Below are 22,744 nucleotides of genomic sequence, written 5' to 3'. Positions count from 1 at the left end.
TGCTCATAAGGGTATTGGTCTATAGTTTTCTTGTATCATTTGTGTGATTTTGGTATTAGGGTAATTATGGTGTCATAGAATGAGTTAGGAATTAACTCATTCCTTCTGCTTGTATCCTCTGAAAGATATTGTAAGTAAAGTGTTGGTATAATTTTAGTTTAGTAAAACTCACCAGTGAATGGAGGCCTGCTGCTTTTCATTTTAGAAGGCTATTAATTATTGATTCAATTTCTTTAATAGATACAGGTCTATTCAGATTGTCTATTTCTTCTTGTGTGAGTTTTGGTACATTATGTGTTTTAAGGAATTGGTTTAATACATCTAGGTTATCAAATTTGTGGTCATAGAATTGTTTATAGTATTCTTTTATTATCAATTTAATAGCCAAGGATCTGTAGTTACATCCCCTTTGTCATTTCGGATATTAGTAATTTGTGTCTCCTGTCTTTTTTTTTTTGCCTACTTATCCTGACTAGGGACTGATCAATTTTATTGATCTTTTCAAAGAACCATTTTTGGTTTCATTGATTTTCTCTATTGATTTCCTATTTTCAATTTCATTGATTTATGCTGTAATTTCTATTCCATTCCCTTTTTTTCTGTTTACTTTAGATTTAATTTACTCCTCTTTACTAGAGTCCTAATGTGGAAACTTAAATAATTTATATCTTTTTTTTCTAATACATGCATTGTATGCTATAAATTTCCTTCCAAACGCTGCTTTCACTTCTTCCCACAAATTTTGATAAGTTGAGTTTTCATTTTCATTTAGTTCAAAATATTTTTCAATTTCCTTTGAGATTTCTCATTTGACCCTTGTTGTAATTTTGAAGTATGTTGTTTAATCTACATATTTTGGGATTTTTCTAGTTATCTTAGTGTTATTGATTTCTAGTTTAAGTCCATTGAGATCTGAGAGCACACATTACATTATTTCTGTCTTTAAATTTGTCAGTGTGTGCTTTATGACCCAGAATGTGGTCTATCTCGGTGCTGTTTCATGTGAGCTTGAGAAGAATATATATCTTTCTGTGGTTAGGTAAAGAAGAATGTGTATTTTGCTGTTGTTAGATGAAGTAGTCTATAGACATCAGTTATATACAGTTAATTTTGAACTCCAGTTGAGTTAAACTATGTTCTCACTGCTTTTCTGTTCTATGGATCTCTCCATTTCTGATAGAAGGTTGTTGAAGTCTCCAACTATGATAGTGAAATTGCTTATTTTCTTTTGCAATTCTATTAATTTTTGCCTCCCATAGTTTGATGCTCTGTTGTTAGTTTCATACACAGAAGGATTAAGTCTTCTTGGAGAATTGACTTCTTTATCATAATGTAATACCCTTTCTTATCCCTGATAAATTTCCTTGCTTTGAAGTCTTCTCTCTGTACTTAATATAGCTACTCTTGCTTTCTTTTGAACAGTGTTAGGATGATATATTTTTCTTCATCCATTTAATTTTAATATATATGTGTGTTTACATTTAAAGTGAGTTTCTTGTAGACAACATATATTTGGGTCTTATTTTTTTATCTCCTCTGACAACCTGTGTCTTTTATTGGTACATTTAGAGCATTTAGGACTTTGACATTCAAATTGATTATTGATATAGTTGGCCTAACACCTATAATATTTTATTTCTGGAGATAGAACTGCAATCACTAATAGAGAATGACCCTGCCCTCATGAAATTGGTATTGTATTTTAGGAGAGATGAATAGTAAACATGCAAACAAATTAATGAGGTGATTTTAAATTATGAAAATTATTTTGGAGAAATTAAATGGGGACACTGGGATATAATTTATTAGGTAGCTGGGTTACCCTTTAGTTTAGTCCTAACTCAGCCTACAAGGGGACATTTAACAGTAGTATAGCTTGATATTCAAATTATGACAATGAGGAAATTAGGTTAACTTTATAAACATACTATTATTTCAATAATTTAAAATAGTTTCTGAGGAATCTAAGCTCTGAATTCAGTAGCACTGTCATTTTTTTAAATTACAAATTCATTTCTATACCTATATGCATCTATCATTTACGTATTATACTGTTTTGAACAAAGTTTGTCCATAAAAAATAAAGTCGTTCTCATTGTTCGAGGTTTGCCATCATTAAGCATATTAAAAACCAAGAAATAAATAATCAATGTTCTAATAAAGTGTTTTCAAAATGTTTGAAAGGATGGTAGCACTTAATAAATGATAGGAAAATGATGAACACCCAGTAGAAAAATGTACAAAGGTAATGAGTAGACAGTTTTAAAAGAATAATTAGACATAGCCAGTTTTCATAAATTCCATAAGAAGTAACTCAACATGATTATACTTAAATAATTGCAAAACAAATTAGCAAGGAAACATTGTTAGGTTGGGAGAGTAAAAAGCTTACTAATGCCCAGCATTGGTGAGTTTGTGGAATCAAGTACTCACACGTTCAGCTGGTGGGACAGTGGTTGAGACAATTTTTAGGGACCTGATTTAGGAATTACAATTTTAACTACCTATACACTTTGACCCAGGAGTTTTATATTTAGACTATATTATCATCTAAATAAAATAATCCAATTGGTTCACAGGGATCCATAACGATCATTCACATAATGTTGCTTATCATAATAATTTGGAAGGGAATGTTCAGCAGCACTTAGTTTATTATAATAATTATGATTAATCGTATAATGGATTGTCAAAATATATAAATATATATTGGGTTGTCAGAAAAGTCATGATGTATTTTTTCTATGATTTTTGTTGCAAAAATGTGTCATGACTTTTCCAACAATCCAGTATATTTCTGGAATACATGGAAACATGTTTATAATGAATTCCATAATACTGGCTATGTTTAGATCTCTTGGATGAAATCTGTATTGCGTGGTTATAAATACGTGTTTACTTTTTGATGCAATGCTGAATTTTCAGAAAATAGAAGACATCTCCAGGGTGTACCACTCACACTGAACCCAAGAAAGAACAAAGTATAAGCTAGGAGCAATAACCAGTAAGCAAGCAGAAGATACAGAGATGCCCAGGTTTAGGTGCTACTGCAGCATTGTAGTCTGTAACCTGGATAACATGTTTTCTGACGTGATAGCAGGACTAGGGAGATGAACCAGAGTCAGCATCAATCCAGGGCTGCCTCGGCTCCTGGCAGCAAGCGTATATATCTACTCTGGAGGGAAGTGTCTTCAATTTAACTGCCAGATCCTCGTGCCAATATAAACTTACATTAAAGATCACCATGTGCACACAGAAGCGAGCCACTGTGTGTGAGAGTTATCAGACACAGGAAGTAAAAAAAAATTATAGCCCTAAGAACTTTAGATACTGAAACTGTGATAGTAAATAGCAGTGCATGCAATGTTACATAATCACAAAAAATGAGCAAACAATAAGAGACTATCAGGAATGATGAGATTTAGAAGTGAAGATAAAATTTTGAAGGAAGATTAGACTAGTTAATAGCAAACTAGACATGGCTGAAGAGAAAATCAGTGAACTAAAAATAATCTCAATTATTATAAAGTCATCACTGAAAGATATGGAAATAGCAAATATGAAATATAAAATAAGAGAAATGAAAATGACAAAGTGTATAAATTCCAAACCAGTAGTTAAAATGAAATACAATTTTTAAAAATGAACAAAAAAACTAAACCAATTGAAACTCCTTCTGTCTTACCTTATTTTTTTGAGATAGCCAAGCTCTAAATTTTAGTCCCACTTTATTTTTTGTTGAAAGTATCTATATATGAAAAATACATATTACTCCCATTCTATTTTTGTTGCAATATATATGTATATGTATACACATATATATGTGTGTGTGTATGTGTGTGTGTATGTATGTGTGTGTGTGTGTGTGTGTGTGTGTGTGTGTGTGTGTNTATATATATATATATATATATATTCTACAAATTCTACTTAGGGTTTTAGAATCTGCTTTTTATTTTTTCCCATGGAATCTAGTTCTTTTTTTGGAGACTTAGTTTTTTCTTTTATATTTTAAAATCATTTTAAACATTCTTTATATTTTTTCTTATTACATGTTCTTGAGATTCTGTTCTTCTTTTTGGCTATTTCTGCTTACTCTCAGCCAGGAGAGGATGTTTCTACTTGTGTTTTACAATTTTGATTCTCAGCTCATCTTTAATTGGATATGTTTTTTCTATGGTAGTTCATTGAAGCCTGTGTTTTGGGAACATTCACTCAGACTGCTTTTATTTGCTTTTGCCATTCATTAGTGATCTGTATTTATGCTAATTCTCAGGGTTAAGGGTTCCTGGTCCACACTGACGTATTTGAAGCCCAAATTAGGTACAGTTACAGACACACGCATCCTCAGCAGAGAATGAATGAATAATTTTTTACTCTACCCTGATCCTAATCAGACCAACAACTTCCTTATTAACTTTCTGTCCTAACAGGCATTTTTTTTGTCTACCCTTTAACTGACATTACATCACTTCAAAGGACCTTCCATTTCTGCTTCTTTGGGCCCAAAGTCAAAGTCTCACCTCCTGCTCCCACAAATCTTGAGTACTGGTCCTGCTAACCTGCACTCTGTGAGTGCTACCCTAACTCTAGTCCAGCGGTTCTCAACCTTCCTAATGCCGCGACCCCTTAATACAGTTCCTCATGTTGTGGTGACCCCCAAACCATAAAATTATTTTCGTTGCTACTCTATAACTGTAATTTTGCTACTGTTATGAATCGTAATGTAAATATCTTTTTGTTTTCCAATGGTGTTAGGTGACCCCTGTGAAAGGGTCATTCGACCCCCAAAAGGGTCTCGACCCACAGGTTGAGAACTGCTGCTCTAGTCGCATGCTCACTGCCCCTCAGTCACCCTATTATTCTAGCATGAGCATTTCCCTTTCTTTTTTTCTCCAGCAATACACTTAAAATAAGATTTACATTTTTCCTATAATTTCTGTGTGTTGTGAAAGGTTTTCAGCTTATACCAGATGACCATTCTTTCAATATTTATATATCATTTTTCCCAAACTTTAACTGTATTACCTGTAAAGTGAGGTATCCAACATTGAACAAAATATTAAAAATGTGCTGAGTAAAGAATGCAGTGGATTATGTTTAAATAGTGTAAGCATTTACAAAATGATTTTATTTTTTCTTGTTTAATCTTAACAAACCTGTGACATAGTTATTCTCACTTAAAAAATAATTAAATTGAGATCCAGAAAGTTTAATTAAGTTGTCCATGTTTGCTTCACTAGTACCTGATAGAGATATTGTTGAAATTGTGTTTTTCCGACTCTAAATATTGTGCACTCTTCACTATGATATGCACTTCCAGATAATACATTCTCAATAATACTCAATTATACTAAGAAAGGAAAGTTATTTTAGTGTTCTAGAATAAAAAAAGTGTGTAGGTTAAATGATTAAAAACTGTAATTGTTGTGTTACCTTTTAAAATTGTTATTTACTTTTTAAAAATATATTTATGATTTTACTCTAGCCCTTTTTATAAAAGATTTGAGACAGTGAAGGTTTCTTATCATAGATTATTTGAAAATAGAGAAATGCTCTATGAATAAATATCCTCAGATGTTAGATACTGGGTTCTGTATTTTTATATTCTAGATCTGTTTAACGAAGAAAATAAACTACCACTTTGTAGTAATAATTAAAAATAAATCTGCTTAAAACTTAATGTATGAACCAAATGTGGAATTAGGCAATAAAAATATACAAAAGAGGAGCCATAGTGGGAACACCTTATTTATCTGCTTTTAAGTCTTTTTAAACCATGCTAATATATAAGGCTTTTAACTTAAAACAGAAGTTCCCTGTGACAGACTCAAGCATTGTTAACAGCAGGTCACTATAGAAGACATTTTCTTTTGGTTCTCTGTCATCACAAACTGACCATGTTCCAAACAAAACAGAACAAAATTAATTTCCCCAAACCATATCCTCTTTTAAAATATTTCCTCTTAATCATCTTTGACTCCTCTTTATTTTTTGACCCTTAAATCAAATCTACAACCAAATCCTATTGTTTTTTTTTCCTCTTCAATTACCATTTCTAATGCTACCAGGTACATATCTCCTTTTCGAATACTATAATGTTCTCCTACCTGGCCTCGCTAGTTTCTTCCTCATTTCTTCCCATGTACTGTTGCCAGAATAATTTTGCTAGAATGTGGATTTTACCATGTACTCCAGGAACCCACAGTTGGTTCCCATGTATGACCATTGCTGCCTAATAGCCTTTGATCTGTCTTTACCTTTACTCCTTCACTGGAAGTAATTCAAGAACTAAATATAATCTTTATACATACATGTCATAAATATACAATGCTATTTATTTTGTGATTAAACATCAGTATCTCCTCTGATATCTTGATGCATTCTCGATTCCCCTGCCCTCTGAGTCAGACATTGCTAAATTCTGCAGCAGCAGATTTTGTTCTCAGAAACTTTTTTTTGGCAACAGCAAGCTTATACAAAGCAGGTTCATTGTTAGGTTTTGAGTTTTTAATTTTGCTTCATCTCTTGTCAAATTACATTAACCAATGTATCTTACATTTGTTTAATCAATCCCCCCAAAAAAGACTGTTGCCAAGTGTCAGACCTGGAATTGAAAACAATAGAGCATAACTCATTCAACAAATGCCTTGGGTTTTTAGGTTAATCTAGCATACAAATATTAAGCATACCAACTACTAAATCTAAAGAGTCTTTTTAGCAAACCCTATAATTCTAAAAGGGCCAGATTATATGGGTCTCCATTAAAACATTTTCATCTATGTAGATTTATATGATTGCTATTGTAGCCTAAGCTTACATTTGTCTTTAGTTTATCTTTGTTTACGTAACTCTTATTCAAAAGATTGAAGGTGTTAAATTGTACTGGACTCATTTTTTTCTTTTTCTGTCAGGCAATGTAGAATTTTAAATAGCCTCATTTCCATTTTTGTGATCTGTCTTCACACCTCTAGTAATAACAAAGTAGAAAACTACTCTCTTACTGTACTTCGTTGCTAATCTCCAGAGTTTTCTTTTATTTTACCCCAATAGCTTGTGTAGTACACATTCCTGTAGGGTATTCAGTTTATATATGTCAGATTCTCTAGGGCCATGGCTTTTGCCAGATGAAGCACTTTTGATTTTTGAGGCTGATGAAACACAGTGCTATTATTGATCTGTGCATGACATAGCCTGTCTCTCTCCTAGCAGAGTGTAGCAACATTTATCCAGGAATTTGTGAAATGTCACTCGGATCATGTTCGCAAGGTAAACTGTGCAAAAACCAGAATCTGAGCCGAGAATCCATGTGGAATTGGACGTGACTGTCTTATTCCTCCGTCCTATCTGCTAGATGAACCAAGTGATATTTGTTAACAGAATGTCTGTGTTTTATATTAGACTTCGTAAGGAACTATTATTATGACTTAGAATACTATGTACTGTAAAATCATACTTATACTGTTTTCAGATTCGCTTGTGATCTTACCACAGAAAATACTGAGAAAATGTGATCTGAATAACAGTTAGAAATGTATTTTCTATTTCTAATGAACAGTGTTACCGTATATTGCAGTCTTATATTCCTAGTAGTGTTTTCATTCTTTGCATCAATATGCTTTCAGGTAAGTATGTCTCATTAAAATATCAATAGGCCTAGAAGTAACAAACTATAACATTTTTCTCACTGTGGGATTATTATATTTAAATATTCATATGTTTTAGAGTTTGGTTTGCATATGGATAGATATATGTGTTTATATTTGCTACAATTCAATTACTTTAATGCACCTAATACATATAAGGCACTCTAAAAATGGGATATCCAGCAACAAATTAAACATGGTCCTTGTCCTATATAAAACACTAATAGGGGAGTTGGACATAAGTATCACAGTACAAGGAAACTGATATATATAGCATGGGGTGTGTGTGTGTGTGTGTGTGTGTGTGTGTGTGTGTGTGTGTGTGTTTGTGTGAGAGAGAGAGAGAGAAAAGTGTACCATGGACATGTAATGGGTGGAGAGAGACAGCCATTTATCGCTGTCATTATTTAATAATGCTTTTGAAGGTGGCATTTGGCTTTAGAATTAAACTTTGGTTTGATTTTGAAAGTTGTGTGTGTGGAAAAAAGCCATTAGAAGATGGAAAGCTTGAAAAGGCATCAAGGTGAATGCAGTTTGTTGAGAATAGTGAGTAATCTGGTATAGTTGTGGTTCTCAAACCTAGCTACATGCTGCCTCACTTGGGTTGTATTTAAAAATAACTATGCCCAAGCCCTTTCCTAGACTAATTAAATTAATATCTGGGGGCAGTCCTTGCACTTTGATAGTTTTTAAAAGCTGAGGTGGTTCTAGTATACAGTGAGGACTGAGACTGAAGTTTGAGAGGACAGAGTTTAAATGTAAACAACTAGATAAGACATTGTTTAAATATCAAGGCAAAAGATAAACATCTAGGCAATGCTAATAGAAGTAGAAAGAGTTAGAAAAAACAAGATATTTTGCAGTGATATTACACATAGTTTGATGACCAGTCATATACATGGGAAGGTTAAAAAAAGTCAAATATTAAAGATACCTGCCAGGATTATAATTAACAATTAGAAAGATGATTATAGAGTATATTTGTAAAAATCTGATATACTAAATATTGTGGGGGGGAACTTCATATGAAAACACACCAAGAAAGCTGAATAAAATATAGCAAATATAAAATAAATGAATACCAGAACTTGCCAAAAAAAGAAGTAAATCCCTACGGGCTAAAATAAATGACAGTTACCATTGTACCCAAGTGGTAATTTGTCACTGAAGTGAAGGTATCAAGTGGGCAGTAGGATATTTGAGTGTAAAATTTAGAGATGTTAAGATATGAAAAAGGAATGTCTTAAAATCGCTATATGTTTTTTAGAAGTACATACATGTATTAAAAGTATAAAGAAATGTAAGGGAATGATAAATACCAAAGATATTCAGGATAGTGATTATTTCCGGAGAGTCAGAGAAGAAAGGTTCATGGCCTTCAGTGGTGTTGGTAATAACATTATCTTTGCTGAGTGATTGTTATATGGGCATTCATTACACTTCTCTTTGTATATCTATTGCATATTTGAAATATTTCCTAAAAACGAAGAAGCCTATTGATGCCATTATCCCAGAGAAGGAATGCCGGAGGTGGACCACTTCTCTGCAGCCAGACTAGTTTGGGGGACTGTGTGATACATGAGCAGGCGAGGAGCCGGAGAAGGGGAAAGTAGGACAGGGCTGTAGTGCAGGAACAGGGAGGGAAAGTTTCTAACAAGAAGAAGAGAGTAGTTGGTCAACAGTGTCAGAGGCCATAGGACACCTGAGAAAAGGTTGTTAACTTCTCTTAAAAAGCTTTATTAGCAGGACTCTTGATAGCAAATAACAGAAATTGAATTCAAACTAATAGGGGAAAAAAGCTCACAAAATCAAAAAGTGAACTGAAGAGAATAGACTTGGGAAAAGTAGTGATAACTGGAAGCAGACACGCAAATATCTTTCAAGTTTCTCTTTATCTAACATCTCTTCCTGTCAAACTAGCTTTCTCCATGGTCATGGATACTGGCCATGTAGCAACATCTTTATAGTTTAGACCCCAGAGAAGAAAGGGATTTTTCTTTCTCATCTCCCAGTCTTCCCTTGAGTTACATGGTTTATAAATTTCTGGGACCTCAGGGGAAAATGCTTTGTTTACAAGTAATTTTTGATTAGGATTTAGGTTCATTTTATTATATGCATATTTTTCATCTACGTGAATAATAGGCAGGAAATTTGGAGTCATGCAGGATATGGGGCAGTTTCTGTTGAGTAGGACTGATCTACACATTGCAGTTCATCTTTGCGGTACCTCTAGCATTACTGGCTCTCACCCATTTCAGTGTAAATCATTGTGGTACTCAAAAGTGTCCCCGTTAATTTCCAAAATACATATCTAGGTAGTATGTACTTTTGAGAATCACTGATATTGTAGAAAAGCAGAGAAGCCAGTTCCATTAATAACAATAAAAAGAACTCCAGACTACTCTCTTTCTAAAGATCTGTATGAATCATACTTCACATAGCATGACTGACTAAGATAATGTACTGAATGACAACTCTATTAGGTCAAGCCTTTCTCTGAAAATAATAATGATAAACAAAAGATAATTCTAAATAGAAAATGAAGTGAAGCATGATGGAAGAAGTTCCCATGTGAAATTTTTGTGCTGGAAAAAAAAAGCTTTTCAAGAAACCTATGAGAAATATCTTGAGTAATATAACCTAAGTCCAAGCTTTGTAAATCTCTTATTTACTCCTTTAAAAGAAATTTCTGCTCTATGCCATGAAAGGTAATTTTTTTAGTAGTTTTCACATACATTAATTCTTAATGACAACAATTCCATTTTAAGTGATATCAGTAACCTTTTATCAGATCCAAAGATTGCAAAAACCATTATTTTTAAAGGAATGTCCATTTCTTTACTCTCTTGAACCTTATGAAACTTGCACAGGGAATAGAAACAAACATTATTAAGTTGTTTCCCTTGAGGATTTTAGCAGGGTATGATAACAGATTTAATAAACATCACATGAATGTTTAGTAGTGCAGCTGTTAAATTTGTAATGAGTTGTATGATTTTTAAAAATTCTCCAACTGGTGTTTATCCGAGTAATTTGTTTATAGACCTTACATGTAGTATACCTGAGGAAAGACATAGAGTTAACTATTGACTTTATCAGTAAAATATTTCAGATTCTAAGGATTAAGATGCTCTTATATTTAGAACATGTACTTAGAAATTGATATTATTTTATTAGTTTGAATATATAAATTTGGAACTAGAAATGATTATCTTTAGCTTTTGGGTTTATTCCCCAAAAAGTTGGTAATACTTTATATTAGCATGATAATGTATTATTACTATAAATTGATTCCAATATAATTAAAATAAATTTAATGTTCATAGACATGAGTTTTAGAGGTTTATTAATTGAAAATGAGCTCTTATTAAAATATAAATTAAAGAAATATCATAATCTATTATAAATTTTTAGAAGGCAAAAATTATTTTAACTATCAATGCCTTTTTAAGTCTATATAAGAATTAAGTATTACGAGCAATTTTTAATTGTCTAGACTCTCACTTCCATTTAGTAGCAATACTATATGTGAAATAATTTCCTGAGACTAGTACATCATTTTGTGCAATAAAATATAGTACAGTAAGACGTAATATCAGTCCACTGTGATGGAAAAACAATCAGATAAAAGTTTTGAAATCTGTTGCTTAGGAAAATCAAGTTTAATTAGATGAGGATGAGGTAGTCTTCATGAGACTTCTGCAGGTATTAGAGTTAGATAGCCCCTTTTCCAGATAACTCAATCACTATAACTTCACTTGACATTTTATGGCTGTTCTTTACTCAGATACAGATATAGTATTAATATCACCCTGAAACACCAACTATTATTTTTGATGATTTTGGGATGTTTATTATTATTTTCTTTCTTCTCTATTCTTTGAGTAGTTTAATTAGGGTGGATTCTTGTCCTCCTGTCCCCCCGAAACTTAAGTGACTGAAAAAAATATTGACAAAATGGATAAAAGAAGAATACAATTAAAGAGGATATGTATATATGATACATGGGAGGAATAGATATTTCTATCTTGATTAGCTGAATTTAAGTTATATAAAGCAGGCGAAGGAGAGTGAAAAAGGGGTTTAGAGAGATATTGCTCAGTTTCTGCTTTGGGATATCAGATGACACTGCCATCCTCTCTCATTCCTATAAGGCAGCGGTTCTCAACCTGTGGGTCACGACCCCTTTGGGGGTCGAAAGACCCTTCCACAAGGGTCGCCTAAGACCATCAGAAAACAAAAAGATATTTACATTACGATTCATAACAGTAGCAAAATTACAGTTATAGAGTAGCAACGAAAATAATTTTATGGTTGGGGGTCACCACAACATAAGGAACTGTATTAAGGGGTTGCGGCATTAGGAAGGCTGAGAAGTGCTGCTAAGGGAAGGGAATCAGAATGGGAATGTGTGATAACTTTTTAAGATCATTAGTAAGAATGACTTGTGTTGATCAAATGTCTAAGAGGGCTGAAACCAAACTGATAATATTATCATATGAACATTGAGAAATTCTTATGGTACTGATGATTATAAATTATTCTGGATATATGTTTGATTCCACATATCTGTCTGTATTTAGTATTTGGCAAGTGTCAAGGGAGCTTTTATTTTCATAAATAGAATAGATGATTTGAAATAACAGCGAGCCTGCTGTTGAGCTCTTCTTGCTATGAATATATCAAATATTGTTCTTCTGTGAATACTTGAAAGTCAGTTTTATTAGTTAATTTTCCAAACTTCACATATCATACATTTTTGCTAATTTTTTTTTTTGAGAAATTTTGTTAGGGAACAGTGTATTTCTTCAGGACCCATCAGGTCCAAGTCAAGTAGTTGTCTTCAATCTAGTTGTGGAGGACGTAGCTCAGTTAGCTCAGTGGCCCATGTGGGAATCGAACCGGCAACCTTGGTGTTATGAGCCTGTACTCTAACCACCTGAGCTAACCGGCTGCCCCATTTTTGCTAATTCTTTTTCCATAATTGTGAGGAGAGAAGTTTAAGTGATGTGGTTTAATTTAGTCCAGTTCATTAGTTTAGTTATTCAAATTATTTTGAAACATGCTATGTTGCTAATATCACATAGATTAATATTTACTATAAATGCCTATAATGTCAAAGCCATTAAAACAAATTAAAAGATAATGTTAAATATTTTCAGTATTTGGGGCTGTTTTGACAATTAAAGTGTTAGTAAACTGTTTTACACAATTTGACATTTGAAATAATAGTGTTGATTTTCATTTTGAGAAATCATATTCAAACATGTTTACAAAATAACTATTTAATTGGGCATTACCTAGAACTTACATTACAAAGTGTTAAGGGCATTGAATTAATTTTACTCCTTGTAAATGTTACTGAGAGTAGCATATCTCTTATCCATATGCATATATCCATATTTCTTTGATAGAATCTAATTTGAACGTATCAAGACAGATTGGCATTTTCAGTACCATAAAAAACTGCTTTGTTAATTGCAAACCATATTTAGTATGACCTGATAACAAAGTAGTACCTTCAGTGTCATGCTTTGTCTTTAATATGCATCCTGGAGCTGGGCTCATCTGCACCAGACAACTGCACTTCATGAATAGAGTTTTTTTCTTGATCGGCAATTAGCAGTAATTAGGAAGATTCACCCCAATAAGATGTCAACATGAGATTGTTTTAAAAAGTTGAATGTCAGTGACTTAAAAAGAAAGTTCTTCTGACACATAGGTATGGCATGTGAAACATGAAATGTTAATTTAACTTTTCTGCTTATTATTCATGCACAATATTATTTTGTCATTCAGACACTATACTGACAGAGTGTAAAGGGTATTAAAATAGTGCTGCTAGAATAAAAAGAGGATTAATCTACCATTGGCCAATTAGCCAAAGGGTACTTAATGGTCTCTAAAGGCTACTGAAGTCTAACTACTAGCAAAAGCATTGGTAAAAAGTCCTCTATCTTACCTTCATTTGCTTGACATTTTGTGAAACATACTGTAGGCTTTTAGTAACTGCATTTGTCAGAAAATGGCTTATAAATGAGTGATGTAGTAACTCAGTGTATTTTTCATAAGATATTTTGTTACATAAATAATTTTATCTCTGCCTAAGATCCTTGTTCTTTTTCTTTTTTTGGTTAGTGGTTTTTAATTTTTAATTCTTTCTCTTGAAGATCTCAAGTATCATAACAAAGGAAAACTCATGCTTTAAATTTAAAACACGTGTTACTAACTTGAAAGAGTTATTAATCTGAACCATTTATCTTTGTAGATAAGTACTTGTATGGAAAATATTCTGCTAGTGACCTAGAAACCCGTGTAATTTTCTTTGTAACTCGTATGATATTTTAATTAAATGTGCTTTTAGTTTTGTACATGTACAACATACAGAATTTTATTTCTTTTAGTTTTATTCCTTGTAAAAGAAGAATAGTCCCAATGGAAGAATATTGATTCTACTCACAGGAGGGAGAAATATCATTAAGATCATGGTGACTTTTAGGAATTTCTTGCCTATAGAATTTACATAGATATTGTTCAACTAGAATATTCTCTCTAGTCTTTTTTGCCTTAATTCTGGTAACAAAATTATGTTATCATTTTTAAAAATCACAATTATAAGATTTAAAAATTGCTGCCTCTACGTAAGTGTGTGAACCAGAATAATCTGATTGTGAGATATAAATGAATTTATTTATGTATTTAACATGAAATAACCTCACTCAATATTCTCAGTCCTATGCAGAATTCAAGATTAAAGATTTGGGGGAAGTAATTGGAAACAGACTATTCCCACTTAATAATTGCTTTTCCCTACTTTGACTGTCAAAGTCTTTGGGTTTCAAAAAGAAAAAGAAAAATAACAGACTCCACTATTGTTATAGATAGGAACTGACCCTCAGTTTATACTCTGGTTACTGATTGACCTTTTCCAACATTTGACATCTAACCTTTGCCCCTTCATGGACTGGAAAGCATCCTTCTGCCACCAGCTATTTCCTCCACAGACTTCCCAGAAACCATACTCCTGTGACCCTGACATTCAACCTCACATTTAGGTGGATTTTCTAGAATTTCCATGTGTCTACTTTTTCAGATCTCACTATCCCAAGTAAAAATGTCTTCCAAGTGTTTTAAGTGGTCCGCTACTTTAAATTTCTAATCCAGTGGTGAAAACATGTGAGGAAAACTGAACAGTGTCTTCAATGCTATATTGTTGTTACTGTTCAGAAAAAACATTAGGTCGGAATCAGTCTTTTATTAGAGGTGGAGAGTTATACCACACCCTCTTCCTTTCCCTTGGAGCACCGCTCCTGTACTAGTCGAATACGGAAAAGCATTTTCATTGCATGTGCCAGAACTAGCGTCATCTCTGTAGAATAGGCAGATGTTGAATATTTTATACTTTGGAGATATCAAGATCAGAAAGTGTCTAAAAATGTATTGTTTGGGGGGTGATTAGGGAAATAACTCTTCTAGATTTAATTTTTTTCTAAGCCCTTTTATTTCTTTTCACAGGAGCCTTTTCCTTCCTTTCACTTGAGCTGTAGAATAATTTCCATGGGCCCTGTTTTATTTTTTCTGATAATTTATTCTTGAACATTGAAACGTTGACCGAGGCTCCCTGCTTGGAGAAGCAATGCTCCATCTCCGTAGGACTGCCCTGCCCTCAGTTTACTTACCAGTGTAATGTGATACTTTCTCTAGAGCAAGCATTGGAAAGTAGGGTGGCTGTAGATCCAGCTGAGGCTTTTAACGGTCTACCCAGCTTCTAGGAAACCTTTGACAAAACGGATCAGGCGGGATACAAGGAATGAAACTGCTGGCTGTAGCCAGCATTTACCAGACAGGATTTGAAGGCAGCAACAGTGTCCTTACCTGTCTGTTTTATTTCTTCAGAGCACTTACTGCAGTTTATTGTATATATTTTTAAGTTATAGACTGGTAACTATCTAAAGGCAAGGATTATAACTTTTTTATTTATCATTGGAAACAGAGTTAGTACAGTTCCTACTATATGGTATGCATAAATAGAATGAATGATAGATATTGAGTCAGTTTCTGAATCTAGATATTCTTTATCAAAATCTTCCAGAAAATTTTAAATTGGGGCCCAGAATAAAAGAAATTTGTGCATGAACTCCCATGTAAGAGCACAAGGGAGAGTGTGTCAGGAAGGCATATTTACCCCATTCCTGGGATTCGACAGTTACTGTTGAAGAGCAGCAAAAGGAAGTTTCTGCTAGAGGATTTTTGCTTGGCAATTAAACTACAAAATGCAGACCTGGTAGAGGCAATTTATATTTCTAGCATAGAAAGCGGAACAGTTTTTAAAAAGCAATGGAAGAAATAAAATTAACACACAATTATGGATAAGGAAAAGATAATTAAACCAGAATCAGAATATTATATAAACTATACACTGTGGGGTTTAGGAGGCTTGCTCAAGGTGGCACAGTGGCAATAAGGGAACAAGGAATAGCTTTAAGAAAAGGGTTGATATTTTTAAATTGGGACATATTAGTTTTCTATGCAACATAACAAATTACCACACATTTATAAACTTAGAAGCAACATACACATTCATTACCTCACAGTTTCCATGGGTCAGGAATCTGGCACAGCTTAGTGGAGCCCTCTGCCCCGAGTATCACAAGGATGCAGTCGCTGTGTCAGCCAGGCTGCCTTCCTTTCTGGAGCTCAGGCTTTTCCTCCAAGCTCGTTTGTTGGAAAGATTCAGTTCCTTGTGGTGGTAGGACGGAGGTCCCCATTTTCCTGCTCACTGCTGGTCAAGGACCATTCTCAGCTCCTGAGATCCTTGACTTATAGTCTCCTCCATAGTCCTTTCCTAACATGGCAAGTTACTTTTTCAAGAGCAGCAGGAGAATCTCTCTGAGCCCAGAGCCCCTGGCCTTCTTTTCAAGGGCTCACTTGATTAGGTCAGGACCAGCCAGGATAATCATGCTTTTGATGAACTCAAAAGTCATGTTACTACGGGCAATAATGTGCATCTACAGAATTCCTTTTGCATATAACATAATGCTAATAATGTAATCATGGGAGTGATACCCTATCAGATACATGGGTCCCATCCACATACAAGGGGAAGGTATTATACAAGGGCATAGGTCATTGGGGAAAATCTGAGATTTTTTTTTTAATTTTTTTTTTAAGATTTTTATTGGGGAATTGGGGGGATGGGAACAGTGCTGGGGAATTGGGGAAGGGGAACAGACAAGTTGCTGTCATTTTGTTCTTCAGTCTAGTTGTGGAGGACGTCACTTCACTGGCCCATGTTGGCACCATCATTGCGCTCTTCCGGGGCGAGGCAGATCAGTCGCCAGCCGCTCACTGCAGCTGCTGGCCGCTCACGCTGGCTGCTGGCTACATACGGTAGCCCATGGCAACCCACTGCCACAGGGGCTGCAGCCTACGCCATCGCGGGCGACTCACAGCAGCCCAGCTCCAGGTTGAGCTGTTGTTCAGCATCTTAGCTGTAGAGGGCAGTGTCACTGGCCCTCATATGTGGGATCCGAACCGGGGCCCTCTGGTGTCCCAGGCCAGTTCTTAACCATCGCGCCACTCGGCCGGCCCGGAAATCTGAGAATTTTGCCTACCACTGTGCTCATTACTGCAGAATGAATTCTCCAATATGTCTTGTTTCTTCTTACAGTTCCTTAGAGGGTTCTTTCCTTTTCAGAGACGTATGCTTCTTCAATGTTATTTTTAAATAAATAATTAATAACTAGTGTCTAGTTTTAAACTTTTATAATGTTAAGTTCTATTTTGTAACCTTTGGTTAGAATAATTGACTACACAAATCAATACAAATCTCAGTACTTATTCTCGTTGAAGTCAACTTTTAAATTGAAATACACTTTTAAAAGATTGTGGATGGATTGCACTGCTGGGTTATAAAGAGTCAGAGTTACACATCTGCCTTCAATAGGCTTGTAGCCTAGTAGGGATCCTAAATAAAAATCAAACAAATAACTCTCACTTAAGACAAAGTAAGGTTTCAGTCATGAGAGAAATTATAGGGCTTTCATCTACAAGATATCTATTTCTATAGAGATGAGATAGAGATAGACATAGATATACAGGGTTTTTTATTAACCTAGGTCCTCAGACTTTAAGATACTTCTCAGACTATATGGTAGCATTTACCACAAGATAATAATGCGAACAATAATGCTGTACATTTAAAATGTACCAAGTGCTATCACAGATTTTTAAGAAAATGTTGCCCTCAAAATTACCTTTGATAAGTAAGCAGCAGCATCTCTGTCTTTAACTGAGGAAAGAAAGTGAAATGTTGGCTCAGCATCACTCAGCTGGTAAGCATAGACTCAAAACTGGAATCTAGAAATGATGACTCTTCCATGTGCTTTATTATCATTTATGATTTTAACATAGCATGAGTTAAATATTTATTTTTACATCTTTGATTATAGATGGAATTGTAATAATATAGAAATAGGAATCATATCTCTGATCAAAAAGTGACAATTTTACAAGTAATCTGAATGTATATAGGTAGATTTTACAGCACAATCCTTTTCTAACAAGATCACCACAGTAGTCTCACGTGCCAAACCAAGTGTAAACAAAAAGGAAGTTATTTATTTTCTTGTCCCCTCTAATACACTTCTCACATAAGAAACAGAATGCTTAAACTGAGAGAAGTCAGAAATAGAGCCGTAAGTATTTGTCCAAAATTCTAAGGGATAGTCAAAGGATTCCAAACTGATGACCTGTTTCCTCTATTTTGACAGGTGCTCTGTAGTATTTTGAGGGATATATAACTAATATTAGAAATATGTTTTAAAGATTGCACATTTTAGGTATTGTTTAATCAAAATATGATTTATATTTTAATGTATTACAAGTTATTTGATTTACTGTCTCCATAATTTCAGTATTTTTTCATTTAATACATTTTATATTGTTAAATTAAAGTTAAAATCTACACACATGTCTTTTAAAGAAATGTACTTATTGGCTGGGTCTTTCCTCAATCAAGGATACATTTGTAGTGTCCAGATCTGACACTGTGGAAGGAATAGACAGAAATCTCATGTCATATAAGAAAAGCCACCAGGGCTATTCAAGGGAGAAAAGAGCCTCATCAAAGTTTAGTCTTCTGTGTTGCCTGAGACCCACCTAGAATTGTAACCATGAGTTATGTCATACCAAATTAAAATCTCAAAAAGTGTAATAATTTAGATGCAGAGCATTAATTTTCAGGATTGATAAATGCTCCAGGGCATACTACCTAAGTAAAAGCTAATAATGTTACATTGCTAATAAAATTCTATTTTAATTTATATAGTGATAAACCAATAGAAAGATTATAAATACCGGCTGAAATCAACATGTTTCTTTTTAGCACCATCTGTTCTATGAATAGGGACGCTTGAATTTCAGAAACCTCTTTTGGTTCTTACTATACAGAAGGCATTGTTTGTAGATACTATGGGGAATACATAAGTGAACAAAGGCACAGTCCTCTCGCAAGGATTTTTTAGGGTTCAAGGTTGAGGAACAGGCACAGTGCTACGGAAGTTAAGAGAATGGAGAAGCCACTTTGTTTGAAGAAAAAGTGTAAAGAACAGAGTATTTTTTATAAAGGCGGCAATAATAAGCTTCTCTTTAAGCATGAGAGAGAATTCAGCAGAAGGAAAGACCGTGTATAAAGCCATTGACATAGAAATGGCAGGTAGGTTTGGGGAATGGCAGGCAAGTTTGACTTCAAGTGATGTCGGACTGAAACATAAATTGAAGGCAGATCTAGAGAGCCTTAATATAGCCACAAACATCTGCGCTTTATTCTGTTGGGTTGTCGGAAAAGTCGTGACGTATTTTTTCTATGTTTTTGTTGCAAAAATGCGTCATGGCTTTTCCAACAACCCAATGTGTGGGTGAGGAACCTTGCAGGGATTTTGAATAAGGGAAAAACAGGACAGTATTGTTTTAGGAAGTTGTATAAAAGATAGCTTGAAAGTAGGGAAAGGTTGTGGGAAGGGAGGGTATTACAGGACTCTCAGTGGGATAATGAGAGTCTTCATTAAGAAAGTGGCAGAAGGGAATAAAGGTGAGAAACATTACATAATTTATAGAACTTGACAATTGATTTGACATGGAGAAGCAATAAACAGGGAGGGAGATGGCGTCAAGCTTGGATGATAACCTGGAAGATTTTCAGTTTTAGGGAAATTATGAGTTTGTTTTAGATATTAATTATTAGGAGCCAATGGGAAAATTCATGAATGAATATTCCTGAGATTCTATAGAGCCATGCTTTTAGATCATAAATTAAAATACAGCCAAAGACATAGTTTTTCATCAAAATATACTTTTTTTCACCAAAACATAGTTTAATATAAAATATATCAAGCCCTAGTTTTGAATCCAATCTGAATTATTCATATTTAACAGTGTACAAATGCATATACAAACACATATGCAATTATAGATTTATTTGTATAGTTTCTAGAAGTTGTGTTGAAATACAGTGTTAATACTTAACTTATTATGTCCCATATTTATATTACCGTACATGTTATCTACATCTTTTGCTGTTTCTAATTAGAATTCTTACCAAAGACAGATTTTTTTTTTACCCCTTTGAGAGAGTTCAGTACCATTTTGTCTAATTGTTCCTTATGTTAAACTACCCTATTATAAGCTTCTTTGGAATAATAAAATAGTAGTGCAGTTATTCTCTTAAGGAGCTCTGAGTTGTTATGCCATTACAGCTTGGTGGCATTCTGCTGACTACAGATTGGTGTGAGAAGGGCTAACATTAAGACAGTTTCTTTTACACTGTTTCATAAAAAAAAAAATTATCAGTATATCATTTAGTAAAATGTTTATATTATTAAGAATTCAGATGTAAGGAGTTTAGTGCTATCTACCTCAACATTACAGAGAGGACTTGTCAACTATCAATCAAGTGCATAAGACTGAGCAAATGTGTCTGTATGCTATTTATTTGAACTAAATCTCTAATAAGCCTCTTCTGCTAATTGGACTTAACATTTATGTTGCTAAATGAGAAGCATTTTGGCTGCTATATAGGGTGGTAAGACCTACCCAGTGGAATAAACAACTAACATCTGTTACCCCATCCTGCTCCAGCTTGGCTTTTACCAGTTAAGTACATCAGCCCTGAAGTCAAGGTTATCAAATATGTGAATCTCTGGCTCACCCACATACATGTGAAGGCAAACAAACAGCACATCATGAGGAAAGGCCAGCCAACCAAAAGCTGTTAAGTACAGCTGGTCCATTTTATTTTAACCTTTATAAGCCCTACAACCTTAAGAAAAAAACTAATACAGTTTATAATTTTTTAAAGGTTTTATAATAATTATTTTTATAACTAATTTCACCTGTTTTCTTTTGCATTTTTCTACCTGTAGAAGTTTATGCTGAAAATTGTTAGATTAAATGTAATTACTTTCATAATACATTTATATTTATTTTCTTAAAAAAAAAAAAAGAAGCTAAATTTGGATTTGGCTGAGCTTCGGAAAGAAAAAGAAGGCTTACTAAAGAAATTGGAGTCCTCATCTGAAATCACAAGTTTGGGAGATGAAGTTTCCCGGATAACAGTTCCAAGGATACAAGTTGCATCACTTGGTCCTTCAAGAAGCATAGACTTGGAAATGAAGCAATTGCAGTGTAAACTAAAGGTGAATATACATTTTATTAAAGATGAAAACATATTTAAGTTACTGAATCTTTAAAGACATGTTTATATCAATACTAATTTAATTCTAGTAATAAAGTAAACTATACTATAAATAATCCCCAAATAATTAATGCTATGTTCAACCTCATCTTTCTATTTTATTTTAGCCTAGTAGATTCTTATCTAGTAACTCCTAATACTAGTCTCTGAAAAATATGACAACACACCATGATATCCTAACTTAGGAGATGATGGAGACTGGACACTGTCATTCTGTTCCATTACTCAACTCCTCTTTCCTCCCTCCATTGAACAGAATTCCTTTCAAACATGTAATATATCAACATACATAGAATATTTCCCTCTACACACTTGCTATTGTTTTAATTTGGCTGCTGTTGGTTGGAGATGGGGAAGGTGGAGTGAAGTGAGGGGACGGAGAAGTACAAAGCAAAGGTGGATTGGTTTAATAGATTTCAGCATGTTAAACCTGAGAGTGAGAGTAAAAAGCAGAGTTCCTTTTGTTTATAAAGAATTGTATTTAAGTCCAGGTAAAAACAGTTTAAAAGTAAGGCTGACTTCTAGTTTAAATAGAATTATTTTGTAGGAAACAGTATTTGTGAATTTTAATTGGAAAGTTAATTTTCCTACTGCTTAAAACAAGCTAATTTATTCCTCACATATTTATTTTCTTCAGTGGGGATTGCTAGCTGGAGGCTAAAAGAATAGTGTATATGGGACTATCACTACAATGAGAGGCACTAGAAAGAAATTTCTGGTTGGAAATGCACAGAGTGCGTTAGGAATGAATAACTGTGACTGTTAAGAGGGTATTATAGAATATTGAATTGTCAAATAGACTTTTTATTTTTCAATTCAAATATGATATGTGCACCATCCAATTATAAGCTCTTTAAATGAATGATTACTGATAGGATAAAATAAGATAAAGTTTAAAGCAAATGAATGTATCATTGCTTGAAAATATTTGTTTTATTAAAAATAATGAGGTATACACACTGGCATTAATTTATATGCTTGTTGAATACCATCTTCTTCAGACAGTGTTCATGTGTAGAACTTGCCTCAACCACTACATGTTATAAGTTTAAATACCTTACATAATAGAAATGTGAGAAAAACAGTTGTGTGGGCTTGGGCACATGTTTCTTCTCTTAAAATGTGTTTCTGTCTCTAAAAAAGTAGAATAAAATGTATAAATAGAACACTTCAGTGTTTAGGTTTCTATACAGAGGATAAAACCATTGAGATAGTCTTTGATCTTATCTTCTACAGATGCTTTAATTTGTAATTCTGTGATTCTTCTTATAATTAACATGATCCTAACATAGCTTTAGTTTTCACCAAAATAAAACAATGTTAGATCTAGTAATGTCTAATCTGTCTT

At 33.7% G+C, this 22,744-nt stretch overlaps 1 protein-coding gene across 1 annotated transcript in view; it reads left to right on the top strand.

The window, feature by feature from the left end:
* Window positions 1–22,744, top strand: part of CNTLN (centlein) — a 276,595-nt gene that overhangs the window by 205,551 nt on the left and 48,300 nt on the right. Inside the window, exon 18 of the mRNA XM_019659078.1 lies at window positions 21,146–21,337. Within this exon, the coding sequence (XP_019514623.1) occupies window positions 21,146–21,337 (192 nt within the window). The remainder of the gene's footprint in view (window positions 1–21,145; window positions 21,338–22,744) is intronic.

Source organism: Hipposideros armiger, unplaced genomic scaffold (assembly GCF_001890085.2).
Source record: "Hipposideros armiger isolate ML-2016 unplaced genomic scaffold, ASM189008v1 scaffold_294, whole genome shotgun sequence".
Classification (NCBI taxonomy): domain Eukaryota; kingdom Metazoa; phylum Chordata; class Mammalia; order Chiroptera; family Hipposideridae; genus Hipposideros; species Hipposideros armiger.
This window is presented reverse-complemented; position numbering and strand designations above follow the sequence as displayed.